This window comes from Callithrix jacchus, chromosome 7, assembly GCF_049354715.1.
Source record: "Callithrix jacchus isolate 240 chromosome 7, calJac240_pri, whole genome shotgun sequence".
In the NCBI taxonomy this organism is placed as follows: Eukaryota; Metazoa; Chordata; class Mammalia; order Primates; family Cebidae; genus Callithrix; species Callithrix jacchus.
This window is the reverse complement of record NC_133508.1, coordinates 62685620-62703036: the sequence shown is the minus strand read 5'-3', so window position 1 is coordinate 62703036 and position 17417 is coordinate 62685620. Positions and strand designations below refer to the sequence as shown.

At 52.4% G+C, this 17417-nt stretch overlaps 1 protein-coding gene across 1 annotated transcript; it reads left to right on the top strand.

The window, feature by feature from the left end:
- The first annotated feature begins 7587 nt into the window (after positions 1 to 7587).
- SLC30A2 (solute carrier family 30 member 2) lies at positions 7588 to 16863 on the top strand. The gene is made up of 8 exons (XM_035308210.3): positions 7588 to 7829; positions 8481 to 8701; positions 9261 to 9407; positions 10471 to 10624; positions 11326 to 11482; positions 12212 to 12317; positions 14460 to 14594; positions 15427 to 16863. The coding sequence occupies exons 1-8, from the start codon at positions 7780 to 7782 to the stop codon at positions 15570 to 15572; spliced, it is 1116 nt and encodes a 371-aa protein (XP_035164101.1). The 5' UTR covers positions 7588 to 7779; the 3' UTR covers positions 15573 to 16863.
- The last annotated feature ends 554 nt before the right edge of the window (positions 16864 to 17417 follow it).

Genomic DNA, 17417 nt, shown 5'->3' with positions numbered 1-17417 from the left:
TACTAAAAATACAAAACTGGCCAGGTGTCGTGGCTCATGCCTGTAATCCCAGCTACTTGGGAGGCTGAGGTAGGAGAATCGTTTGAACCCAGGAATTTGAGGTTGCAGTGAGCTGAGATTGTGCCATTGCACTCCAGCCTGGGCAACAAGAGCAAAACTCCATCTCAAAAAACAAAAACAAAACAAAACCAAAAAAGCCAATTGTAACTTCTGTAATTTTCCACAGGCCACCCCAAACCTACAAAACTAACTCCTATCCCACCGCCCTCCACTGACACCCTTTTTGGCCTCAGCCCACCAGTGAATAAACAGCCATATTGCTCACACAAAGCCTGTTTGGGGGGTCTCTTCATTCAGAGCACACATTTAACATTTGGTGTTGAAACCCAGGACAGGGGTACTCCTCTGGGGACACCAGCCCCTGTCCCTGCTCCCACTCTGAGAAGAGACCCACCTGAAACCTCAACACATCAGACCAGACCAGACCAGCAGCTTGTGCTTAGCATGCTGAATAGCTCTCTCACCACCTTCAGATCGGGTAAGCAAGCAGTCTCCCCCCCTTTCTCTCCCTTTTCCTTTATATTAGGGGAGACAATGGCCGGGCACGGTGGCTCATGCCTGTAATCCCAGGACTTTGGGAGGCTGAGGCGGGTGGATCAGGAGGTCAAGAAATCAAGACCATCCTGGCCAACGTGATGAAACCCCGTCTCTACTAAAAAATCCAAAAATTAGCTGGGCGTGGTGGTGTGTGCCTGTAGTCCCAGCTACTCGGGAGGCTGAGGCAGGAGAATTGCTGGAATCCAGGAGGCAGAGATTGTAGTGAGCCGAGATTGTGCCACTGCACTCCAGCCTGGCGCCTGACTACAGAGCAAGACTCTGTCTCAAAAAAAAAAAAAAAAAAAAAAAATGGAGAAGGGGAGTATTTCGCCCTCTGTCTTTTCCTTTAGAGAATGGGAGACAAGTCTCTCTCCTGACTCTCTTTTCCTTCAAATCTTTCTCCTTCCAGTAGAGACGAAGAGACAGTCTTTATCTGTGTGGAGCCAAAGGAGACAAGTCTCCCTCTCATTCAAAAACTCCGATGTTGGTCACAGACTCGGGAAGACAAGACTCTTCCCTCGGTGTCTGGTCAATTGCAGGGATGCACCCACGTTACAGCCCAGGAATCAGGCAGGCAGGCCTACTGAAAACACTGGTAGCTGCTCACTCCTTCTCCTAGTCTCTACTCCTTTCCTTAAAACTTACCTCCTTCGCTATGGGCAAAATTCAGCCCTCTGTTCCTCAATCCTCACCTCTAGCCTGAGTCCTATAAAGCCTAAAACCTCTTCAACTGTCGCCTGATCTGAAGCCTAAATTTCTCTGTAACACAGCCTGGCCTCAGTCCAAATGGCCAGAAGATGGCACTTGCAATTTTTCTATTCTGCGAGACTCAAACCATTTTTGTCAACAAATGGGCAAATGGTCTAAGGTGCCACACGTCCAGGCATTTTTTTAACACTCTAATCCCTCCCTAATCTCTGCTCCTTCTCTCCCTACTGCCCCTCCTGCCTCCACCAGTAACCCAGAATCCTCCTTGACCATCAATCCTTCCAACATTTCTCCTCCCTGCCTGTCCAATCCAGGCCCCATTCCAGGCCCAACCCCACCCCCAGAGCCTTCCTCCTCTTCCTCTGCCCACAACCCACCTCCTTATGCCCCTCCTGTCACCTCCCACCTCATACCTGGTCCGGCTTACAGTTTGGTCCTGCAGCTAACTCCTCTGTCCCTGCTCAACAATTCCCCTTTGCAGAGATGGCTGGAGCTGAAGGCATATATAGGGCGCACGTTCCTTTCTCTTTATCTGACCTTTCCCAAATTGATGACTGGTTAGGCTCCTTTTCATCAGGTCCTCCAATACTTAACCCAGTCCTACAGTCTCACCTGGAGTGACTTAAATATCATCCTTATTTCTACTCTCACCCCTGAAGAACGCTTAACCTGTATTTTATCACCTGATCAGCCCCTAACATCAAAAAAGCTACAGAAATTAAAATCTGGCCCTCAAACCCCACAGGAGGAATTAATTAACTTCACCTTTAAGGTGGTCAATGATAGGGAAGGGTCTGTCTGGTGACAGCGCATCTCAGAACTACAGATGCTTGCCTCTGCCGTAAGACAAACCCCAGCCACACCACAAGCTCACAAAGACTTCAAAGCACCCAGACCACAGTGTCCAGCCACCCCACCTGGACCTTGCTTCAAAGTGTTGAAAACCTGGCCACTGGGCCAAGGAATGCCAGCAGCCTAGGATTCTTTCTAAGCCCTGCCCTGTCTGTGTGGTCTCCCCACAGAAAGTCAGACCCTCTGACTCACCTCACTGCTCCCAGAGCTCCTGGAGCTCCAAACCAAAGCTCCCAGACCAAATTGGCTTGGTGGCTGAAGACACACTGCCTGAGCATCTTGAAAGCTCCCTGGACCATCACAGATGCTGAGCTTCAGGTGACTCTTACGGTGGAGGTTAAGTCCACCCCCTTCTTAACACAGGACCACCTACTCCACGTTGCCTTCTTTTCAAGGACCTGTCTCCTCAGCCTCCATAACTGTTGTGGGAATTGACGGAAAGGCATCCAGGCCTCTCAAAACTACTCAAGTGTAGTATCAATTAGGCCGGCACCCCTTTCCACATTCCTTCCTAATCATCCCCACTTGTCCAGTTCACCTGTCAGGCCCAGATACCCTAGCAAAATTGTCTGCCTCCTTCACTATTCCTGGGCTACAGCCACACCTCATTGCTACCATCCTCCCCAAACTGATACCTCCTTCAACAGCTCTCCTTATGTCCCCCTACCTTAATCCTAGGGTGCAGGACACCACCTTCGCATCCATCGTTACAAGTCACTCACCCCTCATCATCCGCTTCAAACCTAACCACCCTCACCCGCACAGCACCAGTACCCCATCCCATAACAGGCTTTAAAGCCCGTTATCACCCATCTATTGCAACACGGCCTTTTAATTCCTACAAACTCTCCTTACTATTTCCCTATCCTACCTGTCCAGAAACCAGACAAATTCTACAGACTAGTCCAAGACCTCTGCCTCATCAATCAGATCGTACTTCCCATCCACCAGGTTGTACCAAACCCCTATGTCCTCCTATGTTCCATACCCCCTTCCACAACTCACTATTCTGTTACCTAACACAAACCCTGAACCCCATGACTCTATCTCCCGCCCTCTTTGTGTTCCTTTACATTTCACCTCAAGAGCCCTGCTACCCACATTAACCAAAAATCAGGAGCATATGAACTGTGCATTACAGAATAACCCTCCCTTAACACTAGCAGCCTTAAAAATGTCAATAGCCGGTTTTGCCTATGAAGGCATTTACCCTGTCTCTTACTTTACCCTTGGCTACTTTTGCCTTGCTCCTCAGACTCTCCTCCAGACCCCTCTTCCTGTCTGCTCACACCCAATCTTGTTAATGAAAATGAGTGATTACTTATAGATACCACATGCTTTCTCATACACCATGAAAACAAGAGCTCTCCCTCCACACAGTCACCCTACCAAACCCCACTACAACTTTTAACAGCCACAGCCCTTGCTGGTTCCCTGGGCATTTGGGTCCAAAGCTTCAGCCCCCTCAACACACTTTCTCACACTTTCAGTTTACACTTCCGATTCTGTCTAAGCCAAGGACTTTTTTTTTCCTCTGTGGTTCTTCTTCTTACATCTGCCTCCCTATCAACTGGACAGCACTTGTACCCTAGTTCTCCTTACTCCCAAAATTCAGTTTGCCAACAGGGATGAAAGCCTCCCTGTTCCCCTTGTGGTCCCGACAGGATACCAGCAGGTCATTCCATTAATCCCCCTACGTGTTGGGTTAGGAATTACTACTGCACTCGGCACATGCAGAGCAGGCCTTACCACTTCGACTGTCACCTTCCGTGGCCTCTCTAATGATTTCTCTACTAGCACTGCAGAATTAACTCAATCGCTATCCCTTCTTCAGGCTCAAATAAATTCCCTAGCTGCAGTTGTCCTCCAAAACCACAGAGATCTTGATTTACTGACTGCTGAAAAATGAGGTCTTTGCCTATTCCTAAATGAAGAATGTTGTTTTTATGTAAACCGGTCCAGCCTTGAATATAATGCCATCAATAAATTAAAAGAGCCCAAAAGCTCACTAATCACGCAAATGGCTACTCTGGAGCTAGCTGGATTGGCTGGATTGGTTGGACACTCTCTAACTGGGAATCATGGCTTCTTCCCATCCTTAGTCCTCTAATACCTATTTTTCTCTTATTTGGACCCTGTATTTTCCGATTAATCTCTCAATTCCTACAAAATCGTATACAAGCAAAAACCAGAATCAGACAATATGACAAATGCTCCTTCTAACGACCCCACAATATCACCCTTTGCCCCGAAATCTCCCAGCAGTCTAAATTCTTTCCCATTTTTAGGTTTCCGTGCCACCCCCAATCCCACTCAAAGAAGCCCTGAGAACTATCACCCCATCACCCTTCTGTGCCAGCCTTCCTAACATTCCACTGCCCCCCACTCTTCATTTCTTTTTCCTTTATATTACTAACATTAAAAGACAGGAATGTAAGGTCTGATCACAACGTGGATGGCAAGGCGACCCCTGTGAACTGCATGTACACCTCTGGAGGGCCTTTCAGAATTAGAAAACCTAAAATCACTGTAAGATCGTAGAAAGAGGAAGAAATGATCTGTGGGTGGGGGGGTCCCATAAGTGCCAAAGCAGGAGCCAGAAGCCTCAGCCTATTTCCATATAAATAATGAAGAAGGAAGTAACTAGAAATATAACCGTAGTAGTTATTATTCATAGCTGATCCAAATTCTTTTACTAATGCCTCTCAGGTCAGAAGTGTGAACCTGGGGTGACACTGTGAAAGAAATGACCCTAAGGCAAGACGCCTGAAGCCCTCTGTCAATCCCATGTAAGGGCTGCTGGAGGCGCCTTTGCTGTTTGGCCGTGCCAGCTCGGAAAGCGCCTGCTGTTTAGCCAGCTAGGGAAGGAGACATTCAAAATAGCTGAGATGTCTCCTTCCTCAGGGGAGTTAGGAGAAAAATCCGCTCCTCCAAGCTTTTGCAGTAGGCCTGATAGCTGTCAGGCAGGCCCACAGACATCCAGGGGCTTAAATGTCTCTATGTGATGCTGTGCTTCAGTGGTCATGTCCATGTCCACGCTCATGTTCTACTTCTGCACCTGGTTCCTTTTTTCTTAGAAGAGATCATCAGTAAAAGGAACACAAATCTTAATGTCTTTGTTCTATCCTAACAAGTATGGAAAAGTGCTCACCCATTATGCGTTTCACCATGTTGGTCAAGCTGGTCTTGAACTCCCGACCTCAGGTGATCTGCCTGCCTTGGCCTCCAAAGTGCTTGGATTACAGGAGTGAGCCACCACGCCCAGCCGATAAAGGTTTTCTTTTAAAAAAAAAATCATAACCTTGGGACCAGCCTGGCCAACATGGTGAAACCCTGTCTCTACTAAAAATACAAAAAATTAGCTGGGCATGGTGGCATGTGCCTATAATCCCAGCTACTCAGGAGGCTGAGGCGGGAGAATTGCTTGAACCCAGGAGGCAGAGGTTGCAGTAAGCCGAGATTGTGCCATTGCACTCCAGCCTGTGTAACAAGAGCAAAACTGTCGAAAGAAAGAAAGAAAGAAAGAAAGAAAGAAAGAAAGAAAGAAAGAAAGAAAGAAAGAAAGAAAGAAAGAAAGAAGGAAGGAAAAGAAGGAAGGAAGGAAGGAAGGAAGGAAGGAAGGAAGGAAGGAAGGAAGGAAGGAGGGAAAGAGAGAGAGAGAAAGAGAAAGAAAGATCATAACCATTATACATAAAAATGAACAATAATGCCACAATAGCACCAGAGAATTGTAAAAATACAGATTCCCAGGCCCTGCCCCAGACCTACTGAATCTTAGAAATATGCAGGCTTCACACCTAGAGATTCTGGTTCGGTTGGTCTGATGCAGGACCTGTAACCAGAATTGTAACACCTCCAGATAATGCTGAGCCTGCTGGTGCTCAGGTAGACCTGAAGAAAACCAGGAAGTCTGAGGTTTTCCAGAAGAAAACCAAAGTCCCGAGAAGACAGAGGCACTCAGTGAGCACTCAAGCAGAGCAGGCGAATGTCACATCCTCACTTCTGGCATCCTTTCTCCTACAAGAGGAGAGACTGAAAGACCCAGTGGTGTTGCCAAGAGGCCTGCGCCTCTGACTCTTGTCTCTGTGAAAGCCCACACTCACCAAGCCTATGGTCCTAGCGACCAAGGGTGCTGGGGATGACGAACTGACTAGACAGGGAGGTCTCCTGCAGCTTGTTTCTACACAGAGGACACCTGTCAGAGGCCAGCTAGGGGCCACAGGCCCCCCCAATCTCCAAGAACCCCAGGGTAAGGAGGCTGCTTCAAGTGGGTGGGGCACCAAGCTTGCCAGGAGGGACAGGGCTTCTCCCAGCGGTACCAACACGGTGGCACCTTCTGCCTGCATTTCCCAGGCTTGCTGGTCGGCCCCTGGGGGGAGGGGAGAAGGGGTGGCCGCCGTGGCGGTGGTCGGCTCTGCCTCTATGGCGACTGCCGTTGACACTGTTCTCTGTGCGGATGGAGATAAAGCCGGTAACTCCAGCTGTTTTGTTTTGTTTTGTTTTGTTTTTGAGACGGAGTTTCGCTCTTGTTACCCAGGCTGGAGTGCAATGGCGCAATCTCGGCTCACCGCAACCTTCGCCTCCTGGGTTCAGGCAATTCTCCTGCCTCAGCCTCCCGAGTAGCTGGGATTACAAGCACGCGCCACCATGCCCAGCTAATTTTTTGTATTTTTAGTAGAGACGGGGTTTCACCATGTTGACCAGGATGGTCTCGATCTCTTGACCTCGTGATCCACCCGCCTCGGCCTCCCAAAGTGCTGGGATTACAGGCGTGAGCCACGGGGCCCTGCCGTCACTCCAGATTCTAATCAGAGCACACAGGAGAGGAGCTGGCGCTGCTTCAGTGGCGAGGATGGTTGATCAGTCCCAGCCGATGCTAGGGAGAAACACTGGTCCCAGCCTGAGGGCGGCACAGCCCACCCCAGGACCCTCCTAGCGGGAGGGCAGGAACGCAAGCCGACCTCGGTAGTCTCCGGCCTGAGAGGGGAACATGATCAAGCCCAGGGCAGCCGCCAGTCGGAGGGGGCAGACGCGGCCCCAGGAGTCTCTGGAGACCCTCTTCCGAGGCAAGGAGCCACAGTCCTGTCATTGGGACCACCAAAGAGGATTTCTACAAACCAAGGTCGAGAACCTTTCTGTGGGAACGCGGCCCACTCTGCGCGGGAGAGGAAGCGCAGCCGTCACCCCGTTCTCACTCAGCAACACCGGGCGCCGCGCCTGGCGAAGGCTGGCAGGCTTCTCGCGACCCGCAGGTGGGCTCCACGTGCCCCAAGGACGCAGGCACCGGTGCGCGGGGCCGCAGCCCGGCGCCTTTTGCAGCCGGCCACCCCGCCCCTTCCCCGGGGGCTTTTGCACACGACGCGCCGCGGGCCGCTTCACACGGGGTGGCGAGGCCCGGATAAAGTCGGCGGCCGCGGGGCTCAGCGGCGTACCTGAGACCTGGGGCGCTAGGCGCGCGGAGCCAGAGCCGGAGCAGCAGCCGCAACTGCAGCCGGGGGACCGCAGGGGCCGAGTCGGAGAAAGCGCAGCTCGCGGGTGAGCGCCACCCGGAGTCCCGCGCGCAACTTCCAGGGCGCACTCGGCGGGCGGCCGCGGCGCTGCCGCTACCCGGCGCGGGGCAGCATGGAGGCCACGGAGAAGCAGCACCTGTTGGACGCCAGGCCCGTAGTCCGGTACGACGAAAGCCTGGAGCCAGGCGGGAATTTGGGCGGCAGCCGACGCACCTCCGCGCTTGCCATCCTAGCAGTGGTTCGTTTTGGCGGCGGCTTGAGCTGGGGCCACGTAGGAAGGGTGGGGTGAGGTGAGGGAAGGGTGGATGAGGTGAGGGCTGTGGCCCAAGGTCCCCTGGGGCCCAGCACAGATCCTGACCCCTGCCCGCGGGGAGCCTGGGGTCGGGTGAGTGGCGGTTCCCCTGCCTGGAATCCCGCCCCGCCCAGCACTTTGCCCCAGGCAGTCCCGCCCTGGGGAGGCCCTGTTGGAGGGGGGCCTGCTCTTCTCCCAGAGCCTGCACTCTGTTCCTTCCCCGTGCTCCACTGGACTGCACGCCCCTTGGCCGGTTCCCAGGGTCTTCTCCTCCTCTGGCCTCTGAAGGGATTGAGGAGAAGGAACACCCCGGGACCAGGACCCCAACACTCCCATTCCCTTAGCATCCCCGTCTGAACACAGGCTTCTCACCTCTGGTCACTCCTCAGGGATTGTCAACTTAGAGTGTCCTTAGCTATTTTTCCCAGTGGACACAGGCCTCACAGAGAAATGGGACCAGAGGCCGCCCTCCTTGCCCCATCTCAGAGCTGAGCATGCCCCCTCTCTTACTCTCTGGCCAGGCCATACATGGGATCTCTGTGGCAGGAGGGGGCTGGCTGGATCCCTCTGTCCCGACCTGGTCTGGACTTGCAGGCCATTGAGCTGGCTGTGGAGAGCAATCATTACTGCCATGCTCCGAAGAGTCCTAGCAGTGACTGTGACCCCAAGAAGGGGCAGGCCCGGCGCCAGCTCTACATAGCCTCTGCCATCTGCCTGGTGTTCATGATCGGAGAAGTCATAGGTAAGTACTTTTGGGCTAATTAAATGAAGTAGGTGCATGGATAGACTGGATATTCCCAGCAATACTGACGCTAATAGCCCCTCTTACTGAACACTCACCATGCCAAGCCTTTGTGTACACATTAGCTGATGCAGGGCTAACAACAACCTGTGTTATTACATGGGTGACGTTTTTTCTTATTTTACAGACCATGAAACCAAGGCATGTTCAGTTAAGTAACTTGCAAAGATTATACACAGCTAGTAGCTAAGGGAAGGCCTGAATTCCTAGAAGGAAAGAGCATTTACTGAATACCTACTCTGCTTTCCAGTCCCTATGTGAACTTGATGTGCACATCCACCCTCTAAGATGTTGGTGGCCCTTTTCACAGGGAGTGGAAGTTGAGGCTGAGAGAGAGTAGGTTGCTTGCTCATGGTTGTACAGCTCATGGGTGGAGAGATCCTGAACTCAGCATGGCTTTTTCCAGAGCCTGTGGTCTCCCTGCTGCACACACAGTCTGGGAAGCCAGGTCTCTGGGGAGCTGATAAGGACCCTGCACCCTCTGGCCCTGCCCCTGCAGGTGGGTACCTGGCACACAGCTTGGCTGTCATGACCGACGCAGCACACCTGCTCACTGACTTTGCCAGCATGCTCATCAGCCTCTTCTCCCTCTGGATGTCCTCCCGGCCAGCCACCAAGACCATGAACTTTGGCTGGCAGAGAGCTGGTGAGGATTGCAGTTTGGCTGGATATGGGGTTGAGAGAGAGGGTGAGTTAGAACAGGGGTTCTTAGGTAGCTATAATGGGTGGATCCCCCATTCCTCCCCCAAGTGAGGCCAGGAGGGTAATCTGGATGGGGGATGGGGGAAGAGAATATCAACCATGGCCTCTGTCCTCTGGTAAATTCCAGTCTTACGGGGAGCCCTGGTTTCTGTCATCCAGGAGCTCTCAGTCTGCAGGGAAGCAAAGTTCACTGTCCTAAGAAGTGCAGTAGTGGGACGGGCACAGTGGCTCATGCCTGTAATCCCAGCAGTTTGGGAGGCGGAGAGGGTCAGATTACCAGGTCAAGAGATCAAGACCATCCTGGCCAACATGGTGAAACCCCATCTCTACTAAAAATACAAAAATTAACTGGGCGTGGTAGCGCACACCTGTAGTCTCAGCTACTCAGGAGGCTGATGAAGGAGAATCGCTTGAACCCGGGAGATGGAGGTTACGGTGAGCCGAGATCATGCTACTGCACTCCAGCCTGGCCACAGAGCGAGCCTCCATCTCAAAAAAAAAAAAAAAAAAGAAGCGCAGTAGCCAAGCTTCAAGAACAAATGACAATGGCATTAACACTGCATATAAATCTGTGGATCAGCTCTGGGGGGAGGGGAAGGCCAGCAAAGCCTGCTGGAAGGTATAGGTTCTAACCTCTCTTCTGTTCTCTTGGGGCTGCGTCGTCATCTTCCTCTTTTTGGGAGATGGCCCAGCCTCTCTTACCCAGAAGCCTCAGTTTACTAGCTGGACAAAAGGCATATATTTTAATAAGCCAGTTTCTTCATATGTACAATAAAAAAGGTGGACCCAGATGATGACTTACTAGTTCCTTCTAGCTCTGACATTCCCAAATATAGAGTGGTGGGGTAAGGAGCAGCTATGCCAGCCATAGCTTCAGCAGAGCCCAGTGGGACCCAGGCCTTGACTTTGTGTTGGGGGTGGGTGGGGAGGATCCTGAAGGAAGAGGGAAACCTCCTTAGCCTCAGGGCCCATGCCGAGGTGGGTATTGGGGTTTCGTTCTTCCTCAGAGATCCTGGGAGCCCTGCTTTCTGTGCTGTCCATCTGGGTGGTGACCGGAGTACTGGTGTACCTGGCTGTGGAGCGGCTGATCTCTGGGAACTATGAGATTAACGGGGGGACCATGCTGATCACGTCGGGCTGCGCTGTGGCTGTGAACATCATGTGAGCGGGGCCCTGGTTCCCCTCCCCCTCCCACCTCTCACACCCATACCTGTATCTGCTTTGTGGAAGGAGACAGTACCACTTTCCAGCATAGGGCACAGGGACAGAGCTTCCCTAACGGTCTGAGCTCTGGCACCTGGAACACCTGGGTAGTATCATAGGCCTAGGCCAAGAACACTGGAAGCTGTAAATCTGAGTCTGAATCAACCCTACCCACTCCCTGATACATATCAGGGACTAACCTGGGTGGCTTCATACCTAAAGTGGGGTGGGAAAAGGCTAGTTGTTGCAGGAGTGGATGTCCCTAGGGGCAGAACCCAAGTCTGAAATTGGTCTCAGTTAGAGACTGTGGTATACCGAGCATGGGTGTCTCTTTCGGGCTCCTTATCTCCTTTGCTCAGAGCCTCAGTTACCCCATCTGTGACATGATGGAGTGAATTTACAGTGACTTCTGTAATGCTCTCCTGCTCCGAGATTTGGCATTGTGGCATTGTTGTGCCCAGACTCAGCTTGGCCTTGGAGCTGAGCCCTATCTCCCGTGGCTCTCTGAACCAAGGCCACGTGGGTTGGACTTCTCACATGGCCAAAGAGATCACAGGGTATGGGGGCTTGAGATTTTTGCCCCGCAAGTTGGCTAGCCCTAATAGGTGACCTCCATCTGCGACCTCAGTGAGCCCTTGGCTTTGTCTCCACTTCCATAGAATGGGGTTGACCCTTCACCAGTCTGGCCACGGGCACAGCCACAACACCAGCCAGCAGCAAGAGAACCCCAGCGTCCGAGCTGCCTTCATCCATGTGATTGGGGACTTTCTACAGAGCGTGGGCGTCCTAGTAGCAGCCTATATTTTATACTTCAAGGTCAGAGCTGGGGACACAGGGCAGTGGGGGTGGCAGAGGAGTGTAGACCACCTGGGTATCCTGTCTGCAGGGGCCCCCTTTTCAAATTCTAGCTCCCTCCCAGTTCTGGGGAAAGGGGTGGTGAAAGGAAAGGAACATTTATCCGATACCTACCAAGTGTCGGTACTTCTGATCCTCACAACAACCTGAAGAGTAGGTGGTAGTGTTTTCTGTATCTCAGAAAGGTGCACTGACTTGCACAGTGTCACACAGCTGGTAAGGCATAGAACCAAATTCAAACTCACAACTGTGTGTTGTCAAACTCTGAGCAGTGCCCATCACATAGAGGCAAGGAGCTATAGTGGAAAGAGCCAAGCATTGGCGTTGCTCTGAAGCTGGGCTTTCCTCCTTGCTAGCTGTGATGTTGGGTGAGTTGCTTGCCCTAATGAAGCCTCATTTCCCCATCTGTCAAATGGGGATGGATGTCAGATCAGATGGTGTCTAAGATTCCTTTTTGCTCTGTCCATGTCTCAGCTCCTTGAGAAGGAGGGGTGGGAGGGGACTGCTTCATTCTGAACTGTGGTCTGTCCTTTCTGCTCTTGCAGATGTGAAATAAAGAGTTGAAAACTGGGAGGCAGGGCAGAAGCGAGGCTCATGCCCACCCACCAGAGAGAGCCCCTCTCCCAACAGTGCTGGGTGGGAGGGGAGAAGGGAAGCAGAGGTGTTAGATGCCCTCCTTTCTTCCTGCAGCCAGAATACAAGTATGTAGACCCCATCTGCACCTTCCTCTTTTCCGTCCTGGTCCTGGGGACAACCTTGACCATCCTGAGAGATGTGATCGTGGTGTTGATGGAAGGTAACCTGGGCTTTGCAGCTCCCTTTTTGCTCTTGGCTGTCAAGCTCTAATCAGCTCAAATGGGATATGTGTGTGTCAGAGGTATCCCAGCACATGGGTGGGGAGCCATGACCTGGAGCCCCTGCATAGGCTGGAAAGCCTCCTGGGGCCCAGGGCTGATCTTGACATACAGCCTGGGCTTTTAGGTGTGGCAGTTCCTGGAACCATCCCCAGCCCAAGCCTTCCCTTCCCCCTAGCCCAAGGGTGCCTCCTCCTCTGCCTTGTCAGGTGGCTTCTGGGGTGACATCTGTAGCGTCTGGAGCTCTCCAGCCCTCCCTTATACACTTACTGAGTCTCTGGCCGCCTTCTCTCAGGAAGACAGAGCGGGTGAGATTATACATCCCATTGCACAGAGGGGCAGACTGAGGATCAGAAAAGGACAGTCAGTCTTGGACAAACCTACTGAATCCACTGCAATTCAGGCGTTTCCTACATCTCAGGGGCCAAACAATGCCATACCCTGGGAGGACATGGCTGTACCATGTGAGGCTGGAGAACTGTCAGTGGTGGAGAATGATCTGGTCTGCCCTGAATTACCTTTTATTATTTATTTTTTTTGAGGTGGAGTTTCATTCTTATTGTCCAGGCTGGAGTTCAATGGTACAATCTCGGCTCACTGCAACCTCTGCCTCCCGAGTTCAAGTGATTCTCCTGCCTCAGCCTCCCGAGTAGCTGGGATTACAGGCATCTGCCACCATGCCCAGCTAATGTTTGTATATTTTAGTAGAGAAGGGGTTTCTCAAAACTAGGCTGGTCTCGAACTCTTGACCTAAGATGATCCACATGCCTCAGCCTCCCAAAGTGCTGGGATTACAGGCATGAGCAACCGTGCCCAGCCTTTCTTTTTTTTGAAACAGGGTCTTGCTCTGTCATCCAAGCTAGAGTGCATTGTCGACACCACAGCTCACTGCAGCTTTGACCTCCCAAGCTCAAGTAATCCTCCTGCCTCAGCCTCCCAAGAAGTTGGGGCCACAGGCGCATGCCACCATGTCTGGCTAACTTTTAAATTTTTTGTAGAGACAGGGAGGTCTCACCATGTTGCCCTGGCTGGTCTTAAACTTTTGGGCTCAAGCAATTGTCTCACTTCAGACTCCCAAAGTACTGGATTACAGATGTGAGCCACCACACCTGGTCCTGCACCTTGGTTTTCTTTTGCTCTAGTCCTGGGGTCTTGGGCCAGGGTCCTAGGCCTCTATGTGGTCAGGGTCAGTCTGAAATTGAGTAGGATGCTGGCCTGGGCTTAGCAGGATTATCTGGCTGCAGGTCAGAGCTTTTTCTCCAAGAATATGATGGACTCAGAAAAAAACGATCATGATGAAGATGATGATTGCGCCCTGGATGGGTCTAAGGATTCTCAGGATCTGTTCTTTTCTTCTTTCCATTAAAAAGTATATTTATTGGATGGGTGCAGTGGCTCACATCTGTAATCCCAGCATTTTGGGAGGCCGAGGCAGGCAGAGGTCAGGAGTTCGAGACCAGCCTGGATAACACAGTGAAACCCTATCTCTACTAAAAATACAAAAATTAGCCAGGCATATCAGCACACACCTATAGTCCCAGCTACTCAGGAGGCTGAGGCAGGAGAATTGCTTGAACCTGGGATGGGAAGGTTGCAGTGAGCTGAGATATGCCATTGCACTCCAGCCTGGGCGACAGAGCAAGACTCCATCTCAAAAATAAATAAATAAATAAATAAATATATATATATATATATATATATATGTATATACACACAGACACACACACACACACACACATATATATATTTGTTTATTGAGCACCTACTATGGAGTAGGCACTGTTCTAGGCACCAAGGATACTGTGGTAAACAAAGGAGACTGTCCTGCCCTCATGGAGTGTCCATTTTTAGAGGGGAGACTAACAATAAGTAAATTCACAAATAATTTCAGACAGTGTTAAGGGTGGAGAGGAAATGCAACAGAGTAATAAGGTGGAGAGCGTGGGAGGTGAAGGCAGCCTCAGACCTGCTGACCAAGGAGGTCTTCTTTGAGGGGATGACGCCTGAGGAGCAGGAGCCAGCCCTGCACCAATGGGCAGGCATGGGAGGGCAGTTTCCTTTAGCCCCTGTCTTGCCGTCCTCAGGGACCCCCAAGGGCATGGACTTCACAGCTGTTCGGGATCTGCTGCTGTCGGTGGAGGGGGTGGAAGCCCTGCACAGCCTGCATATCTGGGCCCTGACTGTGGCCCAGCCTGTTCTGTCTGTCCACATCGCCATTGGTGAGTGCTTGGGACACTCAGGGTGGGGTGGGAGACAGGCAGCCAAAGGTATGGTGCCATCCCCAGCAGGTCCAGGTGACCCCAGATGCTCACAGTGTCCATGCATCAGGCCCAGCTTCATGCTGAGTAGTTGATATGCATTATTCCATCTGATCATCACAATCTCATTTACCCATAAAGAAACTGAGGCTGGGGTTGGGTGGTAAGGTACTTGCCCAGGCCCCCTACCCTTTTGGTTTTTTTGAGACAGTTTCGCTCTTGCTGCCCAGGCTAGAGTGCAGTAGCAAGATCACTTGTACATGACTCACTGTAACCTGCACCTCCCGGGTTCAAGTGATTCTCCTGGCTCAGCCTCCTGAGTAGCTGGGCTTAGAGGTGTGCGCCACCCCTATCCCCACCCCCAATGCCCCTGCCCCCAACTAATTTTTTTTGCATTTTTAGTAGAGACAGAGTTTCTCTATGTTGGTCAGGCTAGTCTCGAACTCCCAACCTCAGGTGATCCGCCCACCTCAGCCTCCCAAATTGCTGGGATTACATGTAGGCATGAGCCACCACACCCGGCCCCAGGCTTTTACAGCTAGTATATGGCAGTAGGTGGCAGATTCCTGGCCCTAAGACCAATGCTTTCCCAGCTCTTTCAGGCATAAGCCAGGTCTGGGCTGGGAGGGTACCTGGCAGAGGAGTGGAATCTGGGGGTTTCTCCATGTTCATGGTCCCCCATCCTGTTCTGCTGAGGATGGGGTATGAGACTCGGGCTCCTGATGGTTCCAAAGGGCCAGGAGTAGTAAATAGCTTTCTGGTACCTCCCCCGCTGTGCCCTCTTGGCCCCCAGCTCAGAATACAGATGCCCAGGCCGTGCTGAAGACAGCCAGCAGCTGCCTCCAGGGGAAGTTCCACTTCCACACCGTGACCATCCAGATTGAGGACTACTCGGAGGACATGAAGGACTGTCAGGCATGCCAGGGCCCCTCGGACTGACTGCCTGGCCAGCTGCCAACTGGGCATGGACAGGACCTGCAGGTGGCTGGACTGAGTGTCCCCCAGGCCCAGCCAGGACTTTGCCTACCCAACCTGTGGTATAAACCGGGCCCCCCTCCTGACCTCTGCTTCATGTTCAGTACAGAGCCTTGCCCCATTTCAGGAATAGAGCTCTTCCCTGCCTCCCCCATCTGACTACAGCCAGTGCCAGGGTGGGGACTCAGCAGGTATACAACTAGTGTGACCCTGTTCCTCCAGCCCCCGGGCTAGGTCTGGAAAGGCTGTGTTTGGGCCTAATCCTCAGCAGATGTCGCTCTACCATTCGCAGGGACAAGGTAGTAAGCCACGGAACGTCCAAGGGGAGGCTGGCCCCAGTGCACCCCTACGGCCTGCTTTGTTCCCCATTTCAGCCTGGCTGGCCTTTGCCTTTATGACTCTGAGCCCTTTCCTCTGCCTTTAGCAATAGGGTTTAAGGAGGTCACAGGGGTGAGGACCCGACTCTCATTCCACCTGAGGCAGGGAGCCAGGAGGCACCTGAGGCTTGTCTGTGCCTTAGTCACCTCGGCTATGAACCAAATGTCCCCTTTCCGGGAGAGGAGAGGCTTCTTCCTAGATAAGGGGCTGGTTTCCTCTTTCCTTATGCCCTCAGCTGTGCCAATACAAAAAAGAACTTTGGTACAGATGGTGGTGGGGGGGCATACAGAGATTTCCTGGGTTCTGCATTAACAGCCTGTAAGCCCTCTGGCACTTCTGTGGCCCTGACAGTGTCCCCGGGGATTCCAAGCCTCCGGAAAGATACAGTGGGCCAGCTCTGCTGCCTACCTGGCCTGACCCAGTCGGAGCCTGGGTGTGGAGGAGGGAGAGGGAGAGAAGCGGGGCTGCCCTCGGCCCAGAGGCCAGCTAGGAGGGAGACCACGGCTTCCTGGGGCTTGTGTGTGAAGATTTCCAACTTAGGGGTGGCTTGTGTTTACAAGACGAAAGAGGGGAGACCTGTCCTCAGCTCATCCAGACAACTTACTCAGTTATCAGGGAGTCCTGTGTCACAGGGTCTGTCTCTGCCATTGTAAGCAAGTGCCTTGGGTGAGTTGGCCAAGGACCTGTGGTTGTTGTATGGTTACTTTCATCACCCTGGAGGCAGGGAACTCTGTGGCCTGAGGCTGCCTTACTGAGGAGTCATGAGGGCTTCCCAGCCTCCCCAGGGGCAGCAAGTTTGTCTTGACTCTGATTTGGCCCAAGGTGGGAGGAGGTGGGTTTGGTCACTTGCCTCCCACTTTAAATCTCTGTCTTTTCATCTGTGAAACGACCTCTTTGTGCCTTCCCAGCACTGTCATCTTGATCGCCTGTGTTCTAGGTCAGTGGGTCTTTCAGCCCCTCCAGGTCTATGTGGAGAGGGGTGGGGGTTGCCGGCGGCTGCTCCATTCTACCACGATCTCAAGGGACTCAACCCTCTGACCGTCCCCTGCCGTGCCCAAGTCATGGCAGGCCCCCAGGAACTTGATCCTGGGCTTTGTTCTGTGCCAAGTCCTTACATCCCTCTCAAGAGACATCATTGGCTGGGCGTGGTGGCTCACGCCTGTAATCCCAGCACTTTGGGAGGCTGAGGCAGGCAGATGACTTGAGGCAAGGAGTTCAAGACCAGCCTGGCCAACATGGGGAAACCTCATTTGTACTAAAAATACAAAAATTAGCCAAGCGTGTGACATGTGCCTGTAATCCCAGCTACTCAGGAGACTGAGGCAGGAGAATCACTTGAACCCGGGAGGTGGAGGTTGCAGTGAGCCGGGATAGTACCACTGCACTCCAGCCCAGGTGACAGAGCAAGACTGCATCTCAAAAAAAAAGAGA

Bases quoted from the DNA above. Each gene is read 5' to 3' on its own strand.
- SLC30A2 (XM_035308210.3), top strand. From the start codon at position 7,780: ATGGAGGCCACGGAGAAGCAGCACCTGTTGGACGCCAGGCCCGTAGTC. The intron at 8,702-9,260 runs GTAAGTACTTTT...CTGCCCCTGCAG, and splicing joins CATGATCGGAGAAGTCATAG to GTGGGTACCTGGCACACAGC. The intron at 10,625-11,325 runs GTGAGCGGGGCC...CCACTTCCATAG, and splicing joins GCTGTGGCTGTGAACATCAT to AATGGGGTTGACCCTTCACC.